At 35.2% G+C, this 27,893-nt stretch overlaps 1 protein-coding gene and 1 non-coding gene across 12 annotated transcripts in view; both read right to left on the bottom strand.

The window, feature by feature from the left end:
• OSBPL8 (oxysterol binding protein like 8) overlaps positions 1 to 27,893 on the bottom strand; it is a 153,148-nt gene that overhangs the window by 35,669 nt on the left and 89,586 nt on the right. For all 11 annotated transcript variants that reach the window (XM_046012050.1, XM_046012051.1, XM_046012053.1 and 8 more), the window contains 4 exons: positions 10,502 to 10,572; positions 5,195 to 5,272; positions 3,271 to 3,372; positions 598 to 801 (listed from right to left, as the gene is read on the bottom strand). In XM_046012050.1, coding sequence (XP_045868006.1) covers positions 598 to 801; positions 3,271 to 3,372; positions 5,195 to 5,272; positions 10,502 to 10,572 — 455 coding nt within the window. The remainder of the gene's footprint in view (positions 1 to 597; positions 802 to 3,270; positions 3,373 to 5,194; positions 5,273 to 10,501; positions 10,573 to 27,893) is intronic.
• On the bottom strand, positions 10,027 to 10,154 carry LOC123947820. The gene has a single exon (XR_006819850.1). It is a non-coding gene; the product is annotated as a small nucleolar RNA SNORA41 (small nucleolar RNA).

Here is a 27,893-nt window from a genome sequence, read left to right as displayed (position 1 = left end):
ACATAAAAGGTTTTGAAAGTTTTTTTTTTTCTTTTCACTTGAGAATGACATGATACATAATTAACAGAGGTTCTTTGGGTTAAATTCTTTCCCTGTGGGAAATGCCTAATCCCAGAATGGAACTAACTCTCTAATCCTAAATTTAGTCCCACTATGATTATAGGCTATGGAAATAAAGGTTAAAAGTCCAGGTATTTTATAGGTGTATATATATTGCCTAATTAAGCAATACCAAGAAATATTTAAAAGCTGAAGTTACTTTTGTTTAAACTTAAGTTTCAATTAGGTGGCTTCCCCCAAACCCTTTATTTATGTATAACTGACCTTTTTAGAAACTAAAACGGTTCCTTTGTCAAAATTTAAACTAAATCCATTTATTTTATTAGCATGTAGTGCATTTTAAGTTAGATCTTAAAGGAAAACAAAGCCTTTCGGTGTACACAGTAGGTAGAGGTAAAAAGAGGAATAATGCACTTAAAAACAAGCAAATTTAGACGTCCTGGCAGAGATCAGAAATCATTAGGTTGATTGATTTATCTCCATTTTGAAACTCATAAGTTATCATCTTTACCTTTCACCTATGTAACAAGCACTTACCTTCACTGCCCAAATAGACTGCTCCAAAGGATGAAACAGTTTGAAACAAAAGCCATCCTTTTTTGATGGACGTTCAATGATTTCACAAGCATTCAGAAGGACTGTTCCTACCCACTGACCATTTTTTTGGGTTTTATAAATCAGTAGCACACCGGGTTTCAAAACACACCACAACTTGGTCCAGCTCTTTAGAGTACCACGAATCTACAGAAAGACAAGTTTATTTAGGAAATAAAGCTCTTTTTCTTTTTGCTCTGCAATATAAACACTCAGTAATGGCAAATAGGATGTTTTAGTCTAAAATTTCCACAAAATATATACTTTAGATTCAGTAGATTTTTTTTTTAAGCTACTAGATGGTAAGCTACTACCTGCACACAAAGGTAAAAATAGCATGGCTCCTGCCTCTGGGTAACTTAAAGTCTAGCCAGAGACTAGTTAATAGTTTCAAAATAATGTGCCAAGTAGAATGGTTTTCCTAACCCTCCGGGCCAGCTCAGGAGCCATTAAAACATACTTTCCTAGTACCGAGATTCTCCTCTTACTAGCAGCTATCGTAATTTTATCTGTGAGAGTATAAGAAAATTCCACCTTTTTAAAAAAGGGTTTTCTCTTTATTTGTTAGAGAGAGAAAGAGAAGGAGAGTGTGTGCACCTGTGCAAACAAGCAGGGGGAGCAGCAAGCAGAGCATGAAGCGGGCTCCCAGCTTAGCAGGGAGCCCGAGGTGGGACTTGATCCCAGGACTACGGGATCATGACCTGAGCCCAAAACAGCCACTTACCTGACTGAGCCACCCAGGCTTCCCAAGATTATTTCACCTTTTAAGATCCACTCCCGCCCCAACACACACACTACATCAACAGTGCTGAAATCACTGCTAGCACAAACACCAGGCATTTACTCCCTAACTATTCATTGAGTGGCAGGTAGAGGGAAGAACTCTCTTCCAACCCCTAAAATTATCTTCTCTAAATTACTTTGTTCTTAGTAATTACTTAAAGTGGGCCATTTAAGTTCTTGGGGGAATTTAAAAATACAGTTACCTGAATCTCTCTCTCTAGTCTCAAAATGTTCCTCATCCCAGGGTTTAATGTTATGTCAATAACAGGTCTATAACTGTTTCTCCTATCAATTTCTATTTCTGTCATCCATTAAAAATGTTTCTATGCAAGTCACTGAATTCACAATATTGAAAAGAATGCTAATATATTTAGAATAAAAACTAGTAATTATCCTCATTTTTATTTACTGTAAAACATCCGCTCTCTCAACACACTTTTATGAATTATGAAATAGAGGACTCCCTAACCCTGAAATAGGCATACCACAGTAATTGTAAAGAAGAAAAAAATTAGTAAGGGAGAGTTTTGAGCCAGGAATGGAGAAAAGAGAATATCTTTGAGAAAAGTATGTGCTTATGTAAAAGAAATGGAAAGACAAGAAAAGCAAAAGAGTTATCCTAAGATAACATTCTGGATCTGGGACATGTGACAATAGAACATGGATGGCAAATATCAAAATGAAGGTATGATTTAGAAAGTCAGCCAGGGGATGCGTTGGAGACTTCTAGGGGATTAGTTGCAGGAATCCAATGTCAGAAGACAAGAGAAAGAAGTTTAGCTCTGAAAAACCCAAGTGAGACATGGAGCTTAAAGACTTCTAAGTAGAGTCAAAGTAAGTCAGAATGTGTTTTCAAGGGACGCCTGGGTGGCTCATTTGGTTGAGCGGCTGCCTTCGGCTCAGGTCATGATCCCAGCGTCCTGGGATCGAGTCCCACATCGGGCTCCATGCTCGGCGGGGAGCCTGCTTCTCTCTCTGTCTCTGCCTGCCACTCTGTCTGCCTGTGCTCACTCTCTCTCTGACAAATAAATAAATAAAATCTTTAAAAAAAAAAAAAAAAGAATGTGTTTTCAACACAACACTGAAGAAAACCCTAGTACTACCTGAACTAACAAGAAAACTGTCAATAAGCTCCCATTTTAATGAGAGAACTTCCACAAAAGATCTAACAATTTTATGTTGGAGGTTAAAGCAACTTTTTGGGAGAGTGGAAAACTTTCAGGGCTGGGGTGATTTTTAGATTAAGGCCAGGTACTAAATTTCCTAGGATTCAGAGTCTGAACAAGATCATTCTTAAACTTAGCATTAGTCTGAAAGATTCCAACTGAACATTCTTCAGGTAAGAATGAGGAGGAGGATAGTGGGGGATGATAAAAAAGGAAATAAAAGTAAGTGGAAATAACCAGAGGCCAAAATAAGGTATGGAAACATCAATATACATGTTTTTCTAAAAATTAATCCTTTCCAAATGATAACTTTTACATTAACTTTATTTTATATCTTCTCAATAATGCATACACCAAGTCTACAGTAATACTAAATGACAGTCTGAACAGCAAAATATTTCTTCAGACTGTATAATATCACACAAACTAAAAAGCCTTTTAAAAAGAACTGCTATCTATATTTAATGTTATTTCAAGACAGACAACATTAAGTTTCCTTCTCCCCATTAAGACTGGAACATAGAACCTCTGGGATACAATTAATAGGTTGCCAGATAAACAATCATCCCAGGAGTTGTTTTCATCGGGCTTTAGGTGCACTTTGGGCTTTCCTGTTCCAGTAGGTAAACATCCAGCAATTTGAATTCAAGCTTCAATGCAAACTGACCTTCAACCAATCAGCCATAACAATAACAGAAGGATCTGTGATTGTACTGAGTAACTCCTTTGTGGCTCTTTTCTTTTCTTCCCGGTAATTTTTCTTTTGCACCTATTTTACAGAAATAATAGAAAAATTAAAAATTCATTAGAAATGGGCAATTCTTTCCAAAAATTTTAGTTCTATAACATATAGAATATAAAATTCTAAACCTGTTTTAGAATTCTAGCTTCTTAGGATAAAAAAAAAAGAAACACTTTTTAAGAGCTGGTATGAATTTTTAGAGGTTAGAATCCAATTTTTCTGATCACTAGTTCTCTGTTATCTTTTTGAAGAATTTTATCTTTTTAAAATTACACAATACTACATGTATCCACTCTCATGGTAAGAATTTGAAACAACACAAATAAAGCTAAAAGCTGTTTTTATTATACCCTATCCTATTCCAATCCCCAGAATTGACCACTATTAACACTTTTGGAAAACACTATCTTTTCAGGTTTTTTCTATGTATACAATCTAAAGAAATACACAGCTTTCATGGCTTTGTTTTTTTAAACATTTTTTTTTTTTAATTCTCCCATTCAATATTTTTTGGAGCATTTCCACGCCTACTTCATTCATTTAATTGCCACATAAGCTTCATAGTATGAAAAGAACAGTAAGAGCTAATGTTTACTGGACACATTCTGCATACCTGTTACTGTTCTAAGCACTTTACAAGTACTATCTCATTTAATCTTCACAATAACCCCAGAAAGTAAGACAATTATTATCCTTATTTTATAGATGAGAAAACTGCGGCACAAACAGTAACTTGCCCAGGATCACACAGCTAGTAAGTCAAGGAGGCACGATTCATCAAAGGCAGACTGGCTTTAAAGGACATGCTCTTAACCATCATGCTAACTGCTTCTATAATTTTTTTTTAAGTTCTCTTACTGATGGAAATCCACTATGTTATCAGTTTTTTCATATTACAAACAATGCTGCATTTGTTTTCAACTGGCAATTTTGTTTTCCTGATGTGAAGATATGAGATATAAATAATTAAGAAATCATAAAATGATATTAATTCATTCAAAATATCAAAATACCTTCATAAATTACCTCTGAGATAATCTGGGAAAGCTGCAGTGGATTAATATAGCCTTATTATTACTTTGTTGTTATTATATGGATGGGAGAAGAGTAGTGATAAACTATCAGTGATACATTTCTTTTAGCTATAAAACATTCCTAGTTACACTTAATGACAAAAAGACTATATACACCTAATAATTTTTAAATAATTCTACAGCCAAAAAACTTTAAACTTTTAGTCTTTATTAAAATGCATACCTGAATAACAACTGATTTAATATGGGATTGTAAACACAAATGCATCCAGGATCAAATATAAGAAAAAAAGGGGTAAAACAGACCATGCAGGGATCAGAGTCAATTAGAAAGCATGTATTTCTGAAGATCCAGGATCTGTGGCCATTCTGGAAGGCAAGCCCAAGGCCATATTTCTTAAAGAGAGGTTGGAAAGCTGAACTTGTATTTGTTACCTCAAATTTTTAGAACACATCTACCTGTGGGTCAAATTCAGCCCATAACCCTGCAGTTAATAAACTTGAATTTCAAAAAGCACTAGGGCTTCCCATTACACGTTCTGCAACACAGTGAAGTGCCTAACTAGGTACAACTGTGCAGAGCTATCCAGTCCTCAGCCAAAGGCACGGCCAGTTAAGGCCTGAGGCAGCACTGGACAGTTATCAAGTAGCCTCCTCTGTTGACTCCAGTGTGCCATACAAATATTAACATTCTTTATGTGTGCCTGTCTGGATACTATTTTTCTTTCCTTAGGAGACACATATTTATCTTGTTAGCCCATTTTCAAAAGCACATGCAAAGCATAATGTTATTTATGAAATAACTGGAAACGAACCTTGAGAGATTCTTTTTTTGTGAGCTTGCTTGAAGCAGAACTATCCTTCTCTGAGCCATTATAAAGTTTAGATTCAGACTGAAATCACAAAGAAATAAACAAAAGAGAAATCATAATCAAACCTTCACTTATTTTATACATACAGAATATAAAAATTAATATTAAAGCTATGTTTGTGAATTCTTCCCATTTATTGCTGTGATTTAGGGTAAAATAAATTTTCAAATGTCAATTTTCTCTATATAGATAGAAAGCTTTAGTTTAAAAGTAATCCACATTAAATCCACAAAAGCACAGAATAAACACGAATCAGGGATGCCTGGTTGGCTCAATCAAAAAAGGATGCAATTCTTGATCTTGGGGTTGTGACTGTGAGCCTCATGTTGGATGTAGAGATTACTTAAAAAAAAAAAAAAAACTTAAAAAAAACCCTAATCAATAAATTAATCTACAATGTGTTAAATAAGATCATCTGTAAATTTTTGCATTCCATTTTCCAGAATATTTCTAAGATGCATATGCAATTATTTATTCTTAGAACAAAAGTATCCAAAGTAACATAATTTCTTAAGTTAAAATATTCTAAATAAACCAGACCATGTACATTTTAGCAAGTACTGCACACATTGCTACACATATATCAACAGAAATTAGTATTTAAACACCATCTAATTTGTAAATTTGTAGTGTTTAAAAACCAATATTCCTAGCATCTACTTCTTCCTGCCTATCCAGTGCCCCTAAAGTATTATTGTCTTAAACTTGTTTTCTGACTTTGCTTATACTTATTTTTATTTGATCTTTATAAGAACCTTTACACATAGAGGTGCCTGGGTGGCTCAGTCAATTAAGCTGCTGACTCTTGATTTTGGCTCAGGTTATGATCTCAGGGTGTGAGATCGAGCCCTACATTGGGGTCTGCGCTTAATTGAGTTCACTTCTCTCCCTCCACCCCTCCCCATAGGTGCACTCTTACTCTGTCTCCCTCTCTCAGATAAAGAAATCAATCTTTAAAAAAAAAAACCAAAACCTTAGGAATAGACATAACAAGTGATTTTATCTCCATTTTACAAATCGTGAAAGGGAGATTCTGGAGGTGATTTTCTAAACTAACAATAATGTAACAGGAACCAGAATGTAGGTCTCCTGATACAGCACTCTTTTGAAGAGACTACATTCTTTCATCAGAGTAAAAGAGCATAAATGTGAAAGTTGCTTTTGTAAATCTTGGACAATAAAATTAAACAAGTTTAGTGTCATGTGTCCTATGATTTTCATTTTTATCTACTGTTTTATCTATTATTAGACACAGGAGAAGGTATTTAAAGCTCTTGGCATGACTCTTGGGGCCAATAAAGTATATGGGGCTTGATCCAAATGGTGGCTTTCAAATACTGAATGGTTAGACCTGCAAAGCACTAGGTGTGATTATATATAACAAAATTCTGGGTATAGATTCCCTCACTCAGTTTTAAGAGCCATGAGGCAGGGACATACTTATTCACCAATGATACCTAGCTATCACCTGGGGAAAAGAAAGGGCTCACTAAATATCTGATGAATTAATAAAACAAAAATTAAACTAGCATTTGGAACTCATTTCTTTTACCTTTCTGAAAAAACACCTCTGCTACTCGAAACAAAATACGGGTTATTGGGGCATCTGGGTGGCTCAGTTGGTTAATCATCTGCCTTTGGCTCAGGTCATGATCCCAGGGTCACAGAATCAAGCCCTACATCCGGCTCCTTGCTCAGCAGGAAGCCTGCTTCTCCCAATGCCTGATGCTCCCCTTGCTTGTGCTTGCTCTCACTCTCTCTCTCTGACAAATAAATAAATAAAATCTTTAAAAAAAAAACCCCAAAACAAAAACTGATACAAGGAAGCTGAGAGACAATGTGGGGTATTTGGGGGGTAGGAAAGGAATAAATGAAACAAGGTGGGATTGGGAGGAAGACAAACCATAAGAGACTCTTAATCTCACAAAACAAACTGAAGGTTGGGGGGAGGTAGGGAGAGGGTGGTTGGGTTATGGACATTGGGGAAGGTATGTGCTATGGTAAGTGCTGTGAACTATAAACCTGGCGATTCACAGACCTGTACCCCTGGGGCTAATAATACATTATATGTTAATAAAAAAAATTTTAGAGAGCAAATAAGGAAATATTGAAAAAAATAAAAATGTTACTTAATTTAAAAAAAAAATACGGTCCTGGGATCGAGCCCCGCATCAGGTTCCCTGCTTAGGAGGGAGCCTTCTCCCCTCAACCCCGCCTGCCTCTCTGCCTACTTGTGATCTCTGTCAAATAAATAAATAAAATCTTTAAAAAAGAAAGAAATAATAAATAAAAATAAAACAACCCAAAGTAAAATTATAAAAAAATAATAACCTTAAAAGAAATTAAATAAATAAAATAATAAAAAAAAAACAAACCCAAACAAAACAAAACCCTTAACTGAACACTATCTTAATGATGACCATAAGGTTTAATGTATAGTATCGTTTGTTTCTTCATTAAATGGCCTTAGAATGTTCAGTATGTTATATTTTCTTTTTCCTTCTTTCTTTTCATCCCCTCCCACCCTTGCAACTATTGTCCTCTTAAGGGTTGTGTGACTTCAGGCTATTCAATCTCTTTCAGTCTTAGTTTCGTTGTTTGTAAAATAAGGATACTCCTATTGTAGGGTTGCTTTGAGGGTTAAATGAGGTAGTGTGCATGATATGTTTAACATACTACTTGGTATATATTGTGTTTCAGGTTTGTGACTATAGAGTGCAAGTGCTATCAAAAATCTGACCTTTAAATAAATGGAACATTAATGTATAAGAATACTTTCCTCTTGCTTTGAAAACTTAAAATACTACAGATATAAGGGATAATAATAATGTTAATATGACTAGTTCAGATATCCTGATTTGTAGGGTTTCTTAAATATCCAGGTAAATGTATTTTTACAGCAAGTGACAGACATTTAGCATCCCTATAGATAAGCAGATGTATGTATGACTGGAGAATCAAGTCAATAAATAGATCTGGGCTCAAAAACCACTCTCCTTGTAACAGAGTTACTTTTATCCCAGTAGATACATTACCCATGCTGGTAATTCCTTTTGTTGAGATGGACTACTAAAAATTCATTTAAAAATGCTAACAGCAAGATGGGACGGATTTGATTAACTGACTTTTCCAATTCAATCACTTATAAGATGCATGAGAAATAGAAACTGCCTTTATTTTTTTAAAAATGGGGGGGTAAAAAAAAGTGTATTCATATATTTTAAGAAATAATCCCAAATCCTATGACCAAAATGGCGGTATTAATACTTTTTGCATCAAATTCAGAAAAATATAAGGTTAAAATTATGATGGTCTCAGTTATGCACACTGATTATAGAAGGAGTAACAAAACTCTGTTTCCTGAAGTTACTTAAGTACGGTTAAAATGATCAGAATTCCATGAGAATGTGGCTTAGTGATAAATGTATAAATTTTAGGATTGTTGTGAAAAACAAGAGTGGGTTTTGTGTCAGAATATTCAAGGACAAACAGGTGACTATACATCTCTTCAGCTAACAGAAAAAACAAGGATTAAATCTAAGTTAAGGCAGAATCGATAGGTTTCAACTATTAGAAAATATCAGGATTTAAGTACAATTTTGCTTACACTAGTTACCATGTTAAGAATTCCACTCATTTACTATAATCCCCTCCTTTTAAATAAACTGTGTTCAATGTGGGGCCTGAACTCAGGATCCCAAGATCAAGAGTCACATGCTCTACCAACTGAGCCAACCAGGTCCCCCACTGTAATTCTTATTCAAAGAAAGAAGATGAATTCTCAAATACCTACTATTAACCAGGTACTCTGTCAGGCAGTTGCAGTACCATAATCTGGGACAAGGATCTTATCTCCTTTGTACATATAAGAAAACAAGCCATTTTGAATCCCAGCTTTACTACTTTAACCCTTATTTAATTTCTCTAAGCTTCAGTTTGTTCACTTAGAAAACGGGGCCAATAATACCTACTACCTTCTAGTACTGTTATGAGTTAAGGTGACACTAGTAAGCTCTTAAAATAAAATAGCTATTAAAATCACTGTAATTAGTATCCAAGAAGTCACAGGTAATGTATATGAATCAAGATTCAAACTTGCTTTTTTGACTTTAAAGCAGTGCTGTCCAGCAGAACTTTCTGAAAGACAGAAATGCCCTATGTGGTGGCTACTGAGCCCTTGAGATGTGGCTAGTGTAACTGAGGAACTAAACTTCTAATTTCATTTGATTTTTGTTAACTTAAAGAGTCAAACAGGATTGGTGTTATTAGAAGTACAGTTCTAAAGCCTTTTGTCCCCCATTTATCCACCCTGCTCAATTAAGGTATGCAAATTTTCTTTTTGGGGGGCTCCCTGCCCTCCCTCTTTCCCTCCCCCCAATTTAGAGACTACATATAGGTGGCTCTGATATGTAAGTGTGGGGTTTAAGTATTTAGACTTCTGAGTAGGAATATTGTTCTACCATATATTCACCAAGTATTAACTGCTTGAAAATAGCTTTTAAAAATTCTATAAATTTCATTATATGTCTAGCTACTGAAGACTCCAGATGAATTACTTTCTCTTTAATTACACATCCCATGAAATAATCAAGGAATTTCTTATATATATATAAGGTACTATGAAAACTTCTATCCTAAGTACTTTTACACATATGATAGATATTTAAATAATGAATACTTGAAAAGTCTGGATAAAATTATACATAAAAAAAAAAAATCATGGACCCTTCTCAACCACTACCATGAATGGAAACAAAAATGTAGGTTTTTTCATGTTCTGTTCCTCACACATATGCCCACTTCTATTTTGCTAAGAAAGGGGTGTTTAATCACTTAACAGTGTTTCACAGTGGAATGCCACAACTGCTACCATAAGGATAGCTAAAGACTAGTAGCTATGGCAGGAAAATAATGGATAGTAGCTTTCAGTAGCTAAGAACAGCAGAGAATTTACTAGCTTAAGAAATAGAATTTTCTGACAGTCACTGAACGTTGATTCCACAACCAAAAACTTCTTGCAGTATAACTCTGGAGAGAACACACTGGTTACCAATAGGCTATATTTCCAAGTAACCAATAGGACCAACATCAACCCCAGTGGAACTTTCCTTTTTTCGTATATACTGGATGATTTAGATATACCAACATAAAAAAATACCCTAAAAATCTGATAGAATTTTATTGTTAGTTCTTCTTCTTAAATATTAGAAAAACATCATAATCATTTATTTGGGAATAACACATTCTTACCTTGCTCTTTGACATAGAAAGTGAAGATTCATCTTTATTTTGAGAAATGTCTTCCTTTCCCCTTTCAAAACCTTTAAAAAACATTGTTATTATTTTAGTATTACTATATAGCATTCAGGCATTAAGAAGCAAATGCATACAAGTCATTCAATTTCAAATATACATTGTATTTGATGTATATTGGTACAGAAAGCCTAGACTAATTACAGTTTGAAATACTTTTAAGGGATCACATGTAGTATAATAACTCTTTAGAATAAAGTAAGGCTTGTTAATTATTAACTGATAATAATTATCTGATAACTGATAATAATTATCTGATAATTAACTGATAATTATTTAATATTTAATCAGTTAATAATTGTTAACTGATAACAATTAATTATTAACTGAACCCATCAACATGAAGCTAAATATCTCTTTTCTATGCTCCTAGAGCACTCTGCATGAACTCAGGCCTCATGGAGCTTTTATTCTAGTGAACTTTTTTTTTTTAAAAAGATTTATTTATTTTGAAAGAGAGAGAGACAGAGAGAGAGAGAGACAGAGAGAAAGAGAAGCAGACTCCCCAACTAAGTGTAGAGCCCAACGTGGGAGGGGCTCAATCTCAGGACCCTGAGATCAAGACCTGAGCTAAAACCAAGAGTCGGTTGCTCAACTGACTGAGCCACCCATGTGACCCTCTAGTGAGCTCTTTTCTAATGAACAATACTAACTGAAAGAGCCAACCCAGCATCTTTTAACACCTCTTGCCAAATTGGAAACAATTCTACAACTGGTGATAAAAGACTAGAGGAAAAATCAACCTAGACTGAGGGACAGACTTAAAAAAAACCTAACAATGTGTTTATTGTGAGAATTAAATGAGGATCCATTAGAGAGCATTTAGCATACTATTTTCCACATAGTATACGTTCAATTCATGTTGACTCTTAAGATGATCATTGGCACTGACTACTGTATACAAATTCTAAAAGGATGAATCTAAAATACATAAATGCACAAGGATGAACATGCAGGGATCCCTGCAATTATGTAACATATGAACATAACAGTATGCCAAAAGCAATGAACAGATTAATGTTATTAACAGTATAATTAGAGAAATGTTAACACTGAAATTTGTGTGGCAAGTATAAAAGGAGCAGTATTCAATTTAAAGATATTCCTTCTACTTTTAAAGGCAAGTATTATGAACTCCTCCCTATAATCATTTGTTCTAAGTCCAATAAAAGCCTATATTAAAAATACATATATCATTATTCATAAAGTAGCACTTAAAAAATCATCAGTAGCACCAGTGCCTTGAAGCATTTAAAAATCATTTCTAACATATTAATTATACCTTTTTCCTCTATATCACTTATATTAGCTAAAAACAAATCCATTCCAATTTCCTAATCCAGAGATTTTATTGAATTGGTTTCTATAACACAAAGAAGGAAGTATTTTCCCCTACTCCCCAACTGTGGTAAAGAAGATCACTTAATCCCAATACTAGGGGGAAATTAAACTATTCCATAAATGCAACATGAAATTTTAAATAACTTATCAAAATTTTAGACTTTAGTATAAAGCAAACCAAAGTTACCTAATTCAGTCTAAAAATTCTAAAATATTTGTTCAGAATAGTAATATTTTATAAGTAATTCTTTCTTTTTAAAGATTTGTTTATTGGAGAGAGAGCAAGTGTGAGTATGGGGATGGGGGACAGAGGGAAAGGGCAAGAGAATCTTTTTTTTTTTTTAAGATTTTATGTATTTATTTGACAGTGAGAGATAGAGCTAGCACAAGCAGGGGGAGTGGCATAGGGAGAAGGAGCAGCAGGCTCCCCACGGAGCAGGTAGCCCGATGCAGAGCTCCATCCCAGAACCCTGGGATCATAACCTGAGCCAAAGGCAGATGTGTAACCAAACTGAGCCACCCGGCTGCCCCTATAGTAAGTGATTCTTAATAGTAATAAATTATTATTTTCTACCATGTGTGGGAGATAAAAATTACTTTAAAATTACTTTTTTAAAAAGTGGTATTTATAGACAAAATTCTGAAGCCTGTAACACATTATTGACCATTATTAATAATGCAGAGCAGTTTCACATCATGACTTTTTACCAAGTTTGCTTGTTAGTGATTTTAGGTAGTAAATTCTCTTCCTACTATCCTCCCCACTGCTTTAATGATACGGAAACCTATACCCCATCAAAATGGCTAAAATTAAAGGGATACTACCTTCCAAGTACAGATGAGAATGTGGAGCAACTGATCTCTATTCACTACTGTTAAGAATATAATGGGGCATAACCACTTTGGAAAACTGTTTGAAAGTACATACTAAAGGGAATTTATGGATATTCTAACACAAAGCAATTCTAATCCTAGATATACCCAACAGAAATGGTTGGGTATATTCATCAAAATAAGATATAAAAATGTTCATAGCAGCTTTATTCTGAAAAGTCTGAAACCAACTCAAATGGTTATGGAGAGTTGAATAAGTAAATATATTTGCACAATGGAATGTTATACAGCAATATAGTTGTAATTAAAGGAACAAATTACTACTACAGAAAACAGTAGACACAATATTGAGTGAAAAAAGCCATGTCTTTCCACACACATGCAAAAAGCATATACTGTATGATTCCATTTACACACAGTTGAGGAACTGTCAAACCTAATCTATAGAGTTAGAGGTTGTTACAGTGGTTTACCTTTGTTATAGAAGGAACTGAGTGGGAGGGGCAAGAGGCAGTCTTATGTGGATCTGGGAAGTGGTTACGGGGTCTATATATAACTTAAAATCAAAAGGTTATGGCATTTAACTATATGTAAGTTATGCCTCAATAAAAAAATAAAAATTCAGCCTTCTCTATTCTTTCAGTTTATTAGACCTCTCCTGCTTTGACATCTTTCCTCACTTAGTCTATATTCCTTTAACTTATTTTGCACCTAGCTAATTCTGATTAATTCATCAACAGTAATTAACATAATATTAATGAAAACAACAATAAAGGAACCAATATCCATTTGTAAGAACACTTGTGATTACACTATGCTAGATGCTTTACTTAGTTATCTTTAAAACAACACCACAAAAACCCCACATATTAACTATATTTTATATAATTTAAAAAAAACCAAGGTTCACAGAAATTAAGTAACTTGACAATGTTAGTAAGTGAAAGTATCAGAGCTGATTCAAACTTAGGTCTAACTTTAAAATTTATGCATTTTTAGAATGCTAGGTGCCTCTCAAGACCCAAGGACACCTCTTCTGGGTGGCCTTGCTGTGACTGTATAGGCAGAGTTAGCTCTTCCCTTCTCTGAGATATATAGCATTTCATACATATTTGTATTACCCCATTTATCACAATATATTTCAATTATTTGTTTTCATGTTCATATTCCATACTTGACTGTGAATTCCTGAAAAGAAAGGTCTAATCCTTATTTACCCTTTCAAACATAAAAATTTGATTATTTGATCCAAAACTTAGCAAAACTGGACTCCAGTTATTTGTAATCATTTTATTAAATACGTAAAATATAGAACAGTTTCAGAAAATGCATAAAATGTAAATGTATAATTTAATGTATACAGTGAATACTGGCAGAACCACCACCCAAATAAAAAAAAAAGTCAAAATCCCCTAAGATCCTCCCTACTTCCCAGCACCGTTCTTCTTTTTTTTTTTTTTAAAAGATTTTATTTATTTATTTGACAGATAGAGATCACAAGTAGGGAGAGAGGCAGGCAGAGAGAGAGAGAGGAGGAAGCAGGCTCCCTGCCAAGCAGAGAGCCCGATGCGGGGCTCGATCCCAGGACCCTGGGATCATGACCTGAGCGAAAGGCAGAGGCTTTAACCCACTGAGCCACCTAGGCGCCCCCCCAGCACCGTTCTTGATCACAGTCTAATCTCCTCAAAGGCAACTATCTTGACTTTTACAAACATTCTTTACCACACGTCAAGCACATATTTCATTCATTTTCATCGCAGATTAGAATCCAATTGCATGACTATACCACTATGTATCTATCGATTGTAGATAGGCATTTGGGTTGTTCCTAATTTGTCCCTCTTATCAACAATGGTGCCACAAATATTCTTGGCAGTGTATCCTGGTAGACATATATATGTATACCTACCTGTGATTTTCTCTAAATTCTAGAATTCCTGGGTTATACTATATGTGTATCTTTAACTTTGAGGATACCAAATTGTTTAATTTTCTACTAATAGTATGTAAGAGTTCTCCTTTCTCCATATTCATTGTAACATCAATACTGACAAGTTTTTAATATTTTTGCTTATCTGGGGGGTGCGTATATCAATGGTATAATGAGGTTCTAGTTTGCATGTCCCTATTAATGATGTTGAGCACTTTCTCATGTTAATTAGCCATTTTAACATTCTTTGTGAAAGACCTTCTCAGATCCTTTGTGCATTTATTTTTTTAAAGATTTATTTATTTGAGAGAGTGCACACAAGCATGCACTCACACACCCAGGGAGAGGGGGAGAGGGAGAGAATCTTCAAGCAGGCTCTCCACTGAGCGTGGAGCCTGACAAGAGGCTCAATCCCATGACCCATGAGATCATGACCTGAGCAAAAACTAGGAGTCGGATGCTTAGCTGACTGAACCACCCAGGTGCCCCAATCCTTTGTGCATTAAAATATAAATAAATGTCTTTTTCTTATTGATTTATATAGGAATTTTTGATGTATTCCAGGCCCCTTGCCAGCTATATGGTACAAATAATTCCCTATTCTTGTCTTTTTATTATCTGTATTTTTTTAAATAAACTACTCTTAATTTTAAGGTAGTCAAATTAATAGCCGTATCATTCTTTAATGATTAGTGCTTTTTGGTCTTAAGAAAGTCCTTGTCATCATAAAAATATTTTTAAGTAGTAGAGTAATACAGAGTTTACTTCCTCCTACTAACCCAATGGAATATTATCCCTATATAAATTAACACCGTGTCCTTAACTTCTAATTTGTTAACAGAATACAAGTGCTATCATCAACAAGGTATAACCTTTTCATATACTTCCGTAATAAATTTGGTTCAATAAATGTTTAGATATAATAAAGCAAGCTTTATGATGCTTCAGTCTTGCTAGAATGAGATTATATGTACATTATTTACAAATGCAGATTTAGTAGGTATTTACAAAATATAAATAGATTAACTATACTTAACACAGCCAAGAATCCAGAAATTTTACAAACCTCCCCCCCACAACAACAACAAAAACAACTCTGAGAAGTCAAAATATACTAAAAAGAAACCTATCTGTGGACTAAAACTCACACAGTTTGTCCATAAGTGATTTATTTCCTTAGTTTATTTACTCAAAATTTCTGGTACTATTCTAGAGATTGGTCCAATAAGCATCTAGAAGTTATACCTGAGATCGGGGAAAGAAACAGATGAGCAGACGTGAACTTCAAAAAAAAAAAAAAAAAAAAAAAAAGCGCTATGGTGTTACTGGAAATACATGGGCAAGTGGTACCATTTCTGCATTATAGCTCAGCATAAAGAAAAAGGCCATACCAATATATTTCTTTAGGAAACTAAAATGAAAAGAAGGTTATGTTCAAAGTAATAAGGCAAAATGATCTTAAAATACCACTAATGTAGAACCTTTCCTCTAATAACGTCAGGTAAAAACGAATGTATCTAGGGGCGCCTAGGTGGCTCAGTGGATTAAGCCGCTGCCTTCGGCTCAGGTCATGATCTCGGGGTCCTGGGATCGAGCCCCACATCGGGCTCTCTGCTCTGCAGGGAGCCTGCTTCCTCCTCTCTCTCTGCCTGCCTCTCTGCCTACTTGTGATCTCTCTCTCTGTCAAATAAATAAATAAAATCTTAAAAAAAAAAACAAAAAACAAACAAACAAAAAAAACCCGAATGTATCTAAAAATTTTTTCCAGTACAATGAAAGGTCCCAGAAGAAATACAGGTTTTATTTTTTAACTGGAAAAACAACAACAACATCTTCATCTGTATGAATAGAATTCCATTCTATTTCTTATCTGATAAAACGCAAAATACTTTAAAGAGCTTTCCATCATGGCTGGTTGTAGTACAACTACTGGTTGTAAAAAGGGGAATATGGAAGCCTCCCTATGAATACGATTTTATTTCAAGAATTAGAAAACAAAACCAACCATTTACTTTTCCATTCAAACAAATCAACCCAGGGTGACCTTCAATATACTCTTTGACAAGAGAAACTGACAATTCTGCATTTAGTTACCTAATTAAGTAAATACCAAACTTTTAAAAAGTTGAAGTTTTCTGTTTAGTAGAGTCACATGGTTATTCTTTAATATTAAGTAGACTCATTGCATGAAAGTCAGCACGTTTGCTAGCAAGCTTGCTAGCTTAAAAAAATAGAGACATACACAGAAATAGAAGTAAATCACATTGTAAAAGCAAACTGAGTACTTAACTTTAAAATTTTTCAGTATGTTGTATTTTCAAAGCCACTTCTGAACAAAGACAAACACTAAAACATACACCATTTTGAGAACATAAGAAGCATGATAGTAACCATGCTATACTGAGAAGAAGAAATACAGATTATGAATGCCATTCAAAGCTTATGCTCCTTAGGCAACAGTTCAGGACTATGGTTTCCAATTCTTTTTTGAAAGAATTTTTTCAAAGAAAATGAAATCAGTGAATTTATAATAACGTATTTTTATTGTCCAGGTAGCACCTTCTATAAGGTGTTTCACGATCTCAAAATAATGCATATATCACCTATCAGAATGAATATTCAAAAAAGCTGAGAATAAATCTTAGCATGAAGCAGAAAACATAATACAAATTTAACAAAATGTGTCAGAAAAATCTATAGATGGTTAACGTAAGCACCAGTTTCAGTGATTTCTTTGCCATGAGAATAAAGAATATTTTCTTTTTAAAAGAAAAATATAACCACAAAGGAGTAGACAAATTTATGTTGCAATTTAAAATTTTAAAAAGAAAAAAAGATGTTAAAATATATATCCAAATCTTTGCTATAATAAATCTTTTTCATACAATTAAATTTAAGATCTATTTCATTAACCAATTATTTAATATCTAAATCATAGCTGTCAAATGCCCAATTTTATTTTAAAAATGTTACCTTAAAAACAACAATTTCTTAGCACAAACTAATTATATATACAAAGACACATCTAACAACAAGGAGGCTATTTCAAAAATTATACTTAGAAAACTACACTTTAGTTCTCAGCATTTGAACTATTAAAGCTTAAGCTAAACATCAATTTAACACAGTTACTATTCTGAAGAAAACAGTCAAGCAAGTATCAATATTAAATATCTGGGTTTTATTTGCAAAAACCTCAGATTAATTTGCTTATTTATAGAATTTTACATTTATCTCAAGTCTAGAAAAGGTTTTAATTTTATCAAAGGGCCATAATATTTATTTCTATAATTAAAGCAAAAATTCATGCTATCAGCAATGCACGATTTGTAATTCACTGAATCACTAGTTCTCAAGTTTGAGTGTAAGAGATTTTAAGAGAAAACATGGAAAAGCCAAGCCTTATAGCAGCAGTCACTAAAACTGAACCTTCACTACAGAATCTGTTTCATTTAAATAAAAGCAGTTTTAAGATACTGGAATATCTGGTTTAATGAAAAGCCTGCAAGAAATTAAGAAAAGAATGCAAGATTAAACAAACAAACCTGGCAAAGAAGGAGAAAGTTCATTGTATCCTCCAAATGAAGCATTCCGGACAAGCTTTCGGCCATCAATTCGTGGAGGAAATAAAACAGGCGAAACCACAGTACAGGAAGAAAATCTACGTTGTTGTGAGCTCTCTTCTTTCATGGCTTAGAAGGGCTATTTAACGTATATTTTCGCTCAGAAGGCTAATTAGATCAGTAAGGCAAGGAGAGGCTTTTCTCTCACGTCTAAATGTAGCGAACCCCACCAGCACAAACAAAGAACACACACATTTAACAGCAAAGGAGAAGGACCAGAGACTGTCAAATCAGCAATAAACAGAGAAGGCATTAAGCCTTGCTAATGGTTGTTGTTTTGTTTTTGTTTTTTAATGAACTGATAAACGCGAAAGGCTATTCCACTAATGTTTTACCTTTTATCAAACCAGCAATGCCCTGAACTGAACAGCTGCTTTAGTAAAACAAAGCAAGATCAATAGAGATTTAGGATGAAGTAAAATGCAACCCTTTCTCATATCCGTTATGTTTTCTGTACTATTAGCCACACTTCCCACCTCTTCCGATTCCTTCCACTTTTTGCTTACTTCATGTATGGATATAAATATAACACTGTTATCTTTCCTGAAGCCTCTAGATCTATATCTAATCCACTGCTTGCTTCAGCCATATTTAAGAACTCATAAGGAAAGATATCTCTCAAGTACAATTTTGATGGATTCTAACAGCTAAAGTGGTAACAAATATTTAAGTTTTATCTCTAGCAAGGATATCTGAGTCATTAAGACAATGTTAATGCAAACCAATCCAGAGGGAAGACTGAAGACACCAAAATAACAGAGTGCTCTAATACATATCCTCTTGAAACAGATATAAGTTGCTACAGTTCCTGTTCATTGCATTTAAACTTTGCAAAATATATCACCTACCAATAAGGATTTTCCACTTAAAACTCTATTTAAAGAAAAATGCAACTTTATTTTCACAATAACAAATGGACTATTTTTCTTCACTAGGTTAAAACCAAGTTACTGGTATGATCTCACATTATTAAATCTAATAGTAAAGTACAAATAGCCAAATTTATATACTCTGCTATCTCTTTATAACTAACCTTTAAAATTTCAACTGACAGTGGTTCATTTTTATAGGTACCTTACTATACGATCTCAGTCTCCTTCCTATTATGCATACATTTCAAGGCTAGTTCTCCACTCAAGATATAATAACATCCTATTTAATCTAAGTCTGTCTCTCTTTACTAAAAAGTACACTTAACAACAAACAAATTTCCTTTATGTAACATGTTCTTCATTGGTAAAGGCATTTCAAAAATCAAATAAAGGTAAAAATAAGTTTACAGTTGATTATTACAACTACAGCAAGGATTTGGGTTGTGTTGTTTTGTTTTGCTTTTCTCCATGTCATAAAATATAAATGACCATTAATTATAGACAAGAGAGAAATAATTATAATTCATTCAATGGTGCTTGACTCTCAAGGCATTATAATGTTAATGTGGTTCAAATCCCAGCTGGATACATTCAGTTATGTTAATTTCTGTGGGTCTCTGTTTCCTTATCTATAAAATGCTAATGACATTACCTGTATTATCAGATTGTTATTAGGATCAAATTGGATAATATATGTGAAATCTAAAAAGGTTTCACATTAAAATGGCAGAATGAAGACACTAACCTAATGTGTTCCCTCCTAAAACTAAAATTATAAGAGAGGGGTAGTTTTTTAAAAACATAAACAAGTATAGGTATGTATTCCACAAGTATGGATCCAGGATAGGATACAATAACAACATATATTGGACATTGAAAAGCATGAGATTAACAAGTAGTCACTGTCTTGCTGAATCACAAACCAGCAATAGTAAAAACTGAGAACAAGCCCTATTTACACCAAAGAATCCTTTTGTATATAATTCATAACACCAAGTTCCTCTAGATCAGGAATCAGATAAGCTATTGACATCACCAATAATTCTGGAATCAGGACCAAAATATAAGCAATGCTTTCAAAATTGGAAGGAAAATGACTTCTAACTTAAAATTCCATACCCAGCCAAACTATCAATTACATATTAGGGTAAAATAAAGATATTTTTAGATATATATAGTCTAAAATTTACTTTCCATGCAAATTTTCAAATAACTTACTAGAGTAGTCCTTCTCATCTAGGATTCATTGGGCCTACTGCATTGAAACATCCACTTTTCAGTATGAATTAACCTTTTTTCCCCATACATCTATAATGGCAATACCCATGCACCATAATCCTTGGAAGAACTGAGAAAATATTCACTTATTTTCTAAGGCCTTACTTCCCTCATATGACCCCACTTGAGAATGGATATCATAAAATATGTATTTTACCAAAAAGTGATAGCAAAAGTAGGAATGCATGGGATAAAGGAAACAATCCTGTCAATATAAAAGAGCTTTTATTGGGGCACCTGGGTGGCTCAGTGGGTGAAAGCCTCTGCCTTCGGCTCAGGTCATGATCCCAGGGTCCTGGGATTGAGCCCCACATTGGGCTCTCTGCTCAGCTGGGAGCCTGGTTCCCCCCATCTCTCTCTACCTACCTCTCTGCCTACTTGTGATCTCTGTCAAATAAATAAAATCTTTAACAACAACAACAACAACAACAACAACAACAACAACAACAAAAGAGCTTTTATCACCCAGAAAGTCCCCCACCAATGTACCAATTCTTTGTAAACCAAGGACAAGCTGTTTGGGTGAACTCTGCCCAATTTTTTTTTCCTGACTTTGGCTTGTCTTGATAGTATGCTGATGAAGTTTCTTCTCTGTTCCCCAATGCCATGATGTTTGGATAAGGTGAGTACACTTGCAGTACACTGACGTGTTCTACTTTTATTTTTTTTTAAAGATTTTTATTTATTTATTTGACAGAGAGAGAGACACAGTGAAAGAAGGAACATAAGCAGGGGGAGTGGGAGAGGGAGAAGCAGGCTTCCCACTGAGCTGGGAGCCCAATGCGGGGCTCAATCTCAGGACCCTGGGATCATGAACTGAGCCAAAGGCAGACACTTAATGATTGAGCCACCCAGGCGCCCCTCTACCTTTTTTTTAAGACTTTATTTATTTATTTATTTATTTATTTAATAAATTCCACATTTTTAAATTTTATTTTATTTGTCAGAGAGAGAGAGAGAGAGAATGTGAGCACAGGCAGAGTGGCAGAGGGAGAAGCAGGCTCCCTGCGGAGCAAGGAGCCCTATGTGGGACTCGATCCCAGGATGCTGGGATCATGACCTGAGCTGAAGGCAGCTGCTTAACCAACTGAGCCACCCAGGCGTCCCAAGACTTTATTTTTTTAGAGAAGTTTAAGGTTCATAGCAAAACTGAGAGGAAGATAAAGAGATCACCCATATACCCCTGCCTCCATATATGCATGATCTCCCCTATCATCAATTCCCCTCACCAGAATGGGACATTTGTTCTAATTGATGAACCTACATTGAGACATTATAATCATTCAAATTCCATAGTTTATCTTAAGGTTCATTTTTTGTTGTTGTATATGCCATGGGTTTGGACAAATGCATAATGACATGTATCTGTCATTACAGTATTATACAGATTATTTTAACTGCCATAAAAACCTGTGCTCTGCTTATTCACCACTGCCTCCCTGCTAACTCCTAGAAAGGACTGATCTTTTTACTGTTTTTCCATAGTTTTTCTTTTGCCACAATGTCATGTAGAACTCTAATGAGTAACAATAGTTCAAAGTCTCTGTTGCTGGTGTTTCATTTGTCTCTATTTCAGCACCAACACCTCCTGTCTTACTTACTGAACCATTATGGTATTTTTTTTTATTTAATTTTATTTTATTTTTCATTATGGTAAGTATTAAATAGCCCCTGACTCTTGCTTGGCTCCAGCTCTTCAGGAAGGTCTTCACTCTTCTTTGCCCTTTGTTCTCCCTAGATAGTTAAGGATAATCTTATCAAGTACCACGAAAAAATCCAGTTGAGATATGAATTCAAAATACCTTTAACAGATAAAATCAATTTGAGAACTGACATACTAATAATATTGAATTTTCCTACTGGAAATATGGTATGCCTCTCCATTTATTGAGAATACACCATTTTAGTGTTATACTTTCCTACATAAAGATACTATGTTAGCTTTTTAATTTTTTTATTTTTATTTATTTTATTTATTTATTTATTTATTTTTAAGATTTTATTTATTTACTTGACAGACAGAGATCACAAGCAGGCAGAGAGAGAGGAGGAAGCAGGCTCCCTGCTGAGCAGTGAGCCGGATGTGGGGCTCCATCCCAGGACCCTGGGATCATGACCCGAGCTGAAGGCAGAGGCTTTAACCCATTGAGCCACCCAGGTGCCCCTATGTTAGCTTTTTTAGACTTATTGCTAGGTACCTTACTTTCTGTTATTTTAAGTGGTATTTTTTGAACTGCATGTTTCTAACCATTTGTTTTTCTAACCCATATACAACCACAGTTAACATGTATCCAGTAATTTCTTAATAACTTTAATAATTTACCTGTGAATTTGGGAGAGCTTCTATATAAACAATTATACTAACTACAAATAAAATTTGTTTGCTCCTTTACTTTTATTTCGTTTTATCTTATTCATTAGCTAAATTCCAAGTACAACATTGAAATGAAGTGTAGATGGTATACACCTTTTGTTCCTAATTCTAACTTTATAAGGTTAAGAGTTTCCTTCTATATTTCAAATACATTTTATTAATGGGATGATAACACAGTTTTTCTTCTTTAAGCTGTGTGTTACATAACATCATAGTTGTTTTTTTTTTTTTTTTAAGATTTTGTTTATTTATTTTAGAGGGTGGCGGAGGAGAAGGAGAGAGAATCTGAAGCTGACTCTGGACTGGGCACAGAGCCAACTTGGGACTCTGATCCCACAACCACAAGATCATGATCTGAGCCAAAACCAAGAAATCAAGCCCCCTGGCCCCAGCATGGAGCTTGCTTTTAAGAGTCTCTCTCTGCCTTGTTCCTGCCCCCCTCCAACACCTTTTCCCCCTCTTTTTTTTTTTTTTTTTAAGATTTTATTTATTTATTTGACAGAGAGAGAGAGATCACAAGTAGGCAAAGAGGCAGGCAGAGAGAGAGGAGGAAGCAGGCTCCCCGCGGAGCAGAGAGCCTGATGCGGGGCTAGATTCCAGGACCCTGAGATCATGACCTGAGCGGAAGGCAGCGGCTTAATCCACTGAGCCACCCAGGCGCCCCTCCCCCCTCTCTTAAAAAAGAAATCAAACCCAATTTCAGAGATGTTAAAGTAGGAAGAGGGGTCCTTTTTTAGACTTAATGAAATACAGTTTTAAGGCAAGACTGGAATTCTATTTTTCCCTAAACGTTCAGTAGAACTTGTTTGTAAATCTATCTTGGCCTATGACGTCTTCGTATAGCTAATTTATAATACTAATTAGAATACAAAAATCACCAGAATTTTCTATTACTGAATAAATTTTGGGAAGTACAATCTTTCTAAAAATTTTTCAAATTTCTTGGCTAGAGTTATTTGTATCTTTTAAGCACCTGCCTGTATTTTTAGTTGTGTTTTTTAAAAAAAATTATTTATTTATTTGACACACAGAGAGAGAGATCACAAGTAGGCAGAGAGGACAGGCAGAGAGAGTGGGGGAAGCAGGTTCCCTGCCAAGCAGAGAGCCTGATGCGGGGCTCCATTCCAGGACCCTGAGATCATGGCATCAGCCAAAGGCAGAGGCTCAACCTGCTGAGCCACCCAGGCACCCCTAGTTGTGTCTTTTTATCCCTCATGATTATTTCCCCTAATCTTGCTCAAGTTTTGATAACTTTTATTAGACTTTTCAAACAATCAACTTTGTCTTTCTTGCTCTCACCTACATCTATTCTCTTATCTTTATTCTTTCCTTCCTTCTATCTACTTTGCATTTAGTCTATTACCTTCCTAATACTAAGTTAATGCTTACTTAATTGATTACTTTTCAGCTCTCCTTCTTGTCAAGTATCAGCATTAAAACTATTACTGTTTAGGGTGCCTGGGTGGCTCAGTCAGTTAAGCGTCTGCTTTCAGCTCAGGTCAAGTACTGGGATCAAGTCCTGCATCAGGCTCTCTGTTCAATGGGGAGCCTGTTTCTCCCTCTCACTCTCCCCCTATGCTTTCTCTCAAATAAATAAAATCTTAGAAAAAACCAACAACTATTAATGTTTAGATTTCCTGCTTGGGAATTGTGAGGCCTCCTTAATCAGAGGGTTATTGTCTTCCACCCTTTATTTATTTATTTATTTTAAAGATTGTATTTATTTATTGAGAGAGAGAGAGAAAGAGCATGCACACACAAGAGGAGAGAAGAGAGAGACTCCGAAGCAGACTCTACATTGAGCATGGAGCCCAATGTGGTGCTCAATTTCACAACCCTGAGATCATGACCTGAGCCAAAATGAGAGTCAGACACTTAACTGAATGAGCGGCCCATTCATCCTTCTGAAAGGTTCCCAGTATTATCTTTCAATATTGTCTTTAACCCATCAAATCACATTCTGGCATTTGTAATTCTGATTGGTGCAGACACTGGTCTGGATAGCAGGTAGTTTATGCAGATTCCCTCTGATGGTGGCTTGTTACCTCATGTGTTTACTGATTTTTTCACATCATAATGCTTTCTTGTTGTTTTGTTTATACACGAGCTCATAACCAAAAATCAGTAATTTCTAGAGGCATGTGTTTAAACCTCTCCTCTAACAAGTATCTGCATTGATTCTTCCAGGCACCTGGGAATACTAATAACTCAAGACCATTTTAAACTAAAAAGGTATTTTTGGGTTTTGCCCCAGAGATTGTATGAATTCTGGCCCCGAGCCTACAGTTGTATATGTTTGTGCTTCTCAAAGAAGAGTCCCTCTCTCCCCCATTCCACCTGGAGTTACAAATAAGATAGGCAAATGCATCAGCATCTTCCTCTATGGCTGTGTTTTTCAGGTCTTTTTTTTTTTTTTTTTAAACTAAGAAGGACTCCTTATTTCACATGGAGGCATCTCCAATCCAAATTTCCATCATTAATGGGCCACAGACCTTTTCTCTTTAAACTCAAGCTCTAGACCTTCAGAAAGTAGCAAGTGCTAGTCAGGACAAATGCTGGCTCCAGAACTCATCACCTCTGTGGATTCTCACTTTCAATAATTCTGCTCCATCTGCTAATTTCCTTACTTTGCTGACAGTTCAACCATACTTTTTTTTTTTTTTTTTTGAAGAGTTAACAAAAAAAAATATTTATGAGAGAGGGAGAGAAAGAGAATGAGTAGGGGGAAGGAGATAGAGGGAGAGGGAGAGAATCTCAAGCAGAGTCCCCACTGAGCACAGAGTGACTCAGGTCTTCATGTTATGAGCCTCAGATCATGACCTGAGCTGAAATCGAGTCGGATTCCCAACTAACTGAGGTGCCCAGGCACCTCTCAACCGCACTTTAAAAACAAAATTTTATTCATTCATTCATTCATTTCAGAGAGAGAGAGAGCATGGGGTGGGGGGAGAAGCCAACTTCCTGCTGAGCAGGGAACCCAATGCAGGACTCGATCCTAGAACCCTGGGATCGTGACCGGAGCTGAAGTCAGACACGTAACTAACTGAGCTATCCAGGTGCTCCCCAAACTGTGTGTCTTAATGGAACAACAGTAAAGTTTGAAATACAGGATGCAGTTGGCAAGAACAATACCATAGCACAAATGTACTAGAGAGGAACAAAGCAGTCATTGTTGTAGATGGTATCACAAATGACAAGCCCTTTGCCAGAACAAAAAATGGAGTTGGTTAAGCAGCTGCCTTCGGCTCAGGTCATGATCCCAGCGTCCTGGGATCGAGTCCCACATCGGGCTCCTTGCTCCGCAGGGAGCCTGCTTCTCCCTCTGCCACTCTGTCTGCCACTCTGTCTGCCTGTGTGCTCTCTCTCTGACAAATAAATAAATAAAATCTTAAAAAAAAAAAAAAGAACTTAAGAGGCAAGCCGATCCTAATGCTATAATAGCTTTATCAGGAAATGAGGCTGACCTTGCAAATGAAAGAGCTATCGATTTCTTGGAAGCACAGTCCTGTGTAGATGACAACAGTTACTCAGGGAGACATGAGCTAAAACATTGATGAATATAAATGAAATATTCATGGCAGCAGCTAAAAAGTTGCCAAAGAATGAATGACTGAATCCAGGAGCAAATTCTGTCGGAGGAAGAGGAGTAGATCTACGAACCCAGAGAGCCAACTAGGAGTCAGTGTTGTGATAACTAAACCTCCAGTTTAAACTTGCTGGAATATTCTTCTGCTTCCTAAATGTTAATGAGAGTGGAAATGGAACATTTAACTGGCCCAGTGTGACTTCCATAAAGAAGAGACTTATGATAGAGTCAATTTCCAATATTGAATTATTTTAAGTGTTTTGAGCTTAATTTTTAATAACACGTATGTGACCCTCTGACTAATGTTTCAGAAGTAGAAGTGGGGAATGTGCACTGTGTGTGCATGCTTGTTTCCTTAGATGGTTAGGGGGAATCATTTCTCACCACCAGGGATAGAGACAAATGATGATGTAAACCCAGAGTTAACCAGCCAGCTCTATGAAAAAGATTTGGAACTTATTAATTTAGGCTTTTCAAAAACACACTTTTTTGAAGGAGATTCTACAGATATACATGCTTAGCTACAGTATTCAGGCTACTAGTAATTTCTCTTAGTATGCGTACTTAAGATGGACACTCCACGTTTTAACAAATTAACCATAAGGAAGCCCCACATCTTCAGGGGGAGAAAACGAACATTAATGGCATGGAAATTATAGCTAGTCTTGATATTTTTAGTGGGATAAAAAAAAGTCAAATGTATACTCATCTTGTTTTAGGTATATGAAAAGTGTTAAGTGTACCTTAATGGACAGTGTTCCCTTCAAACATGTAAGCTCTTCAACAGAAATGAAACAATTCAGGTGTCTGTGATTTCTGTTTAATCAGAGCTGGCCACTACATAGGTTTTGTTGTTTTGGGCAGGGAGCAGGTTTTTGTACTCTTTGGACATAATATACTCAAGGCACTAACAATTATGTACATTCAAAATTTGGTTATATTAAGTTTGATCTTCAGTGGTACTATAAATAAGGTTCTGTACTGCAGTCTCCATATATGTTCATTACTTTTCTGTAATATTTATGTTGCTTAAAAGTACAGAAAATGTAGTTGCTAAAAGAGCTAATTTTTCCTTTTCTCTCCCTTTGAAAGGAAGGGGGTCTAGTTGTTTCTACATGGCTAAAACCATCATAAACAATATATGAGTAATTTGTAACGTAAGTATTGCAGTGTGTTCATAATAATCTTGCAATGCTGTTTCCCAAAGCTCATTTTATTTTGATCAGTTCAGTATACTGCACTAATTACTTTAGGTATTTTCATTATATGAAATCTACCATGTGTCAGAGATGACTGAATCTAAGTGTTGAACTGCTAGAACTTGTACATCTACAGCAATTCAGAATTAGTAAAGGAACACAGTTCACCATATTTAGTTTAACACTAAGTGCTCTGGTTAGAATAAAGTGGAGCATTGGGTGTGATGCCAAAACAATGAACACTGTTATGCTGTAAATAAACAAATAAACAAATAAAAAAAAAAGAATAAAG

This window comes from Meles meles, chromosome 7 (assembly GCF_922984935.1).
Source record: "Meles meles chromosome 7, mMelMel3.1 paternal haplotype, whole genome shotgun sequence".
Taxonomy (NCBI): Eukaryota; Metazoa; Chordata; class Mammalia; order Carnivora; family Mustelidae; genus Meles; species Meles meles.
The sequence above is the reverse complement of the archived record's forward strand: the minus strand, read 5'-3'. Positions and strand labels throughout refer to the sequence as shown.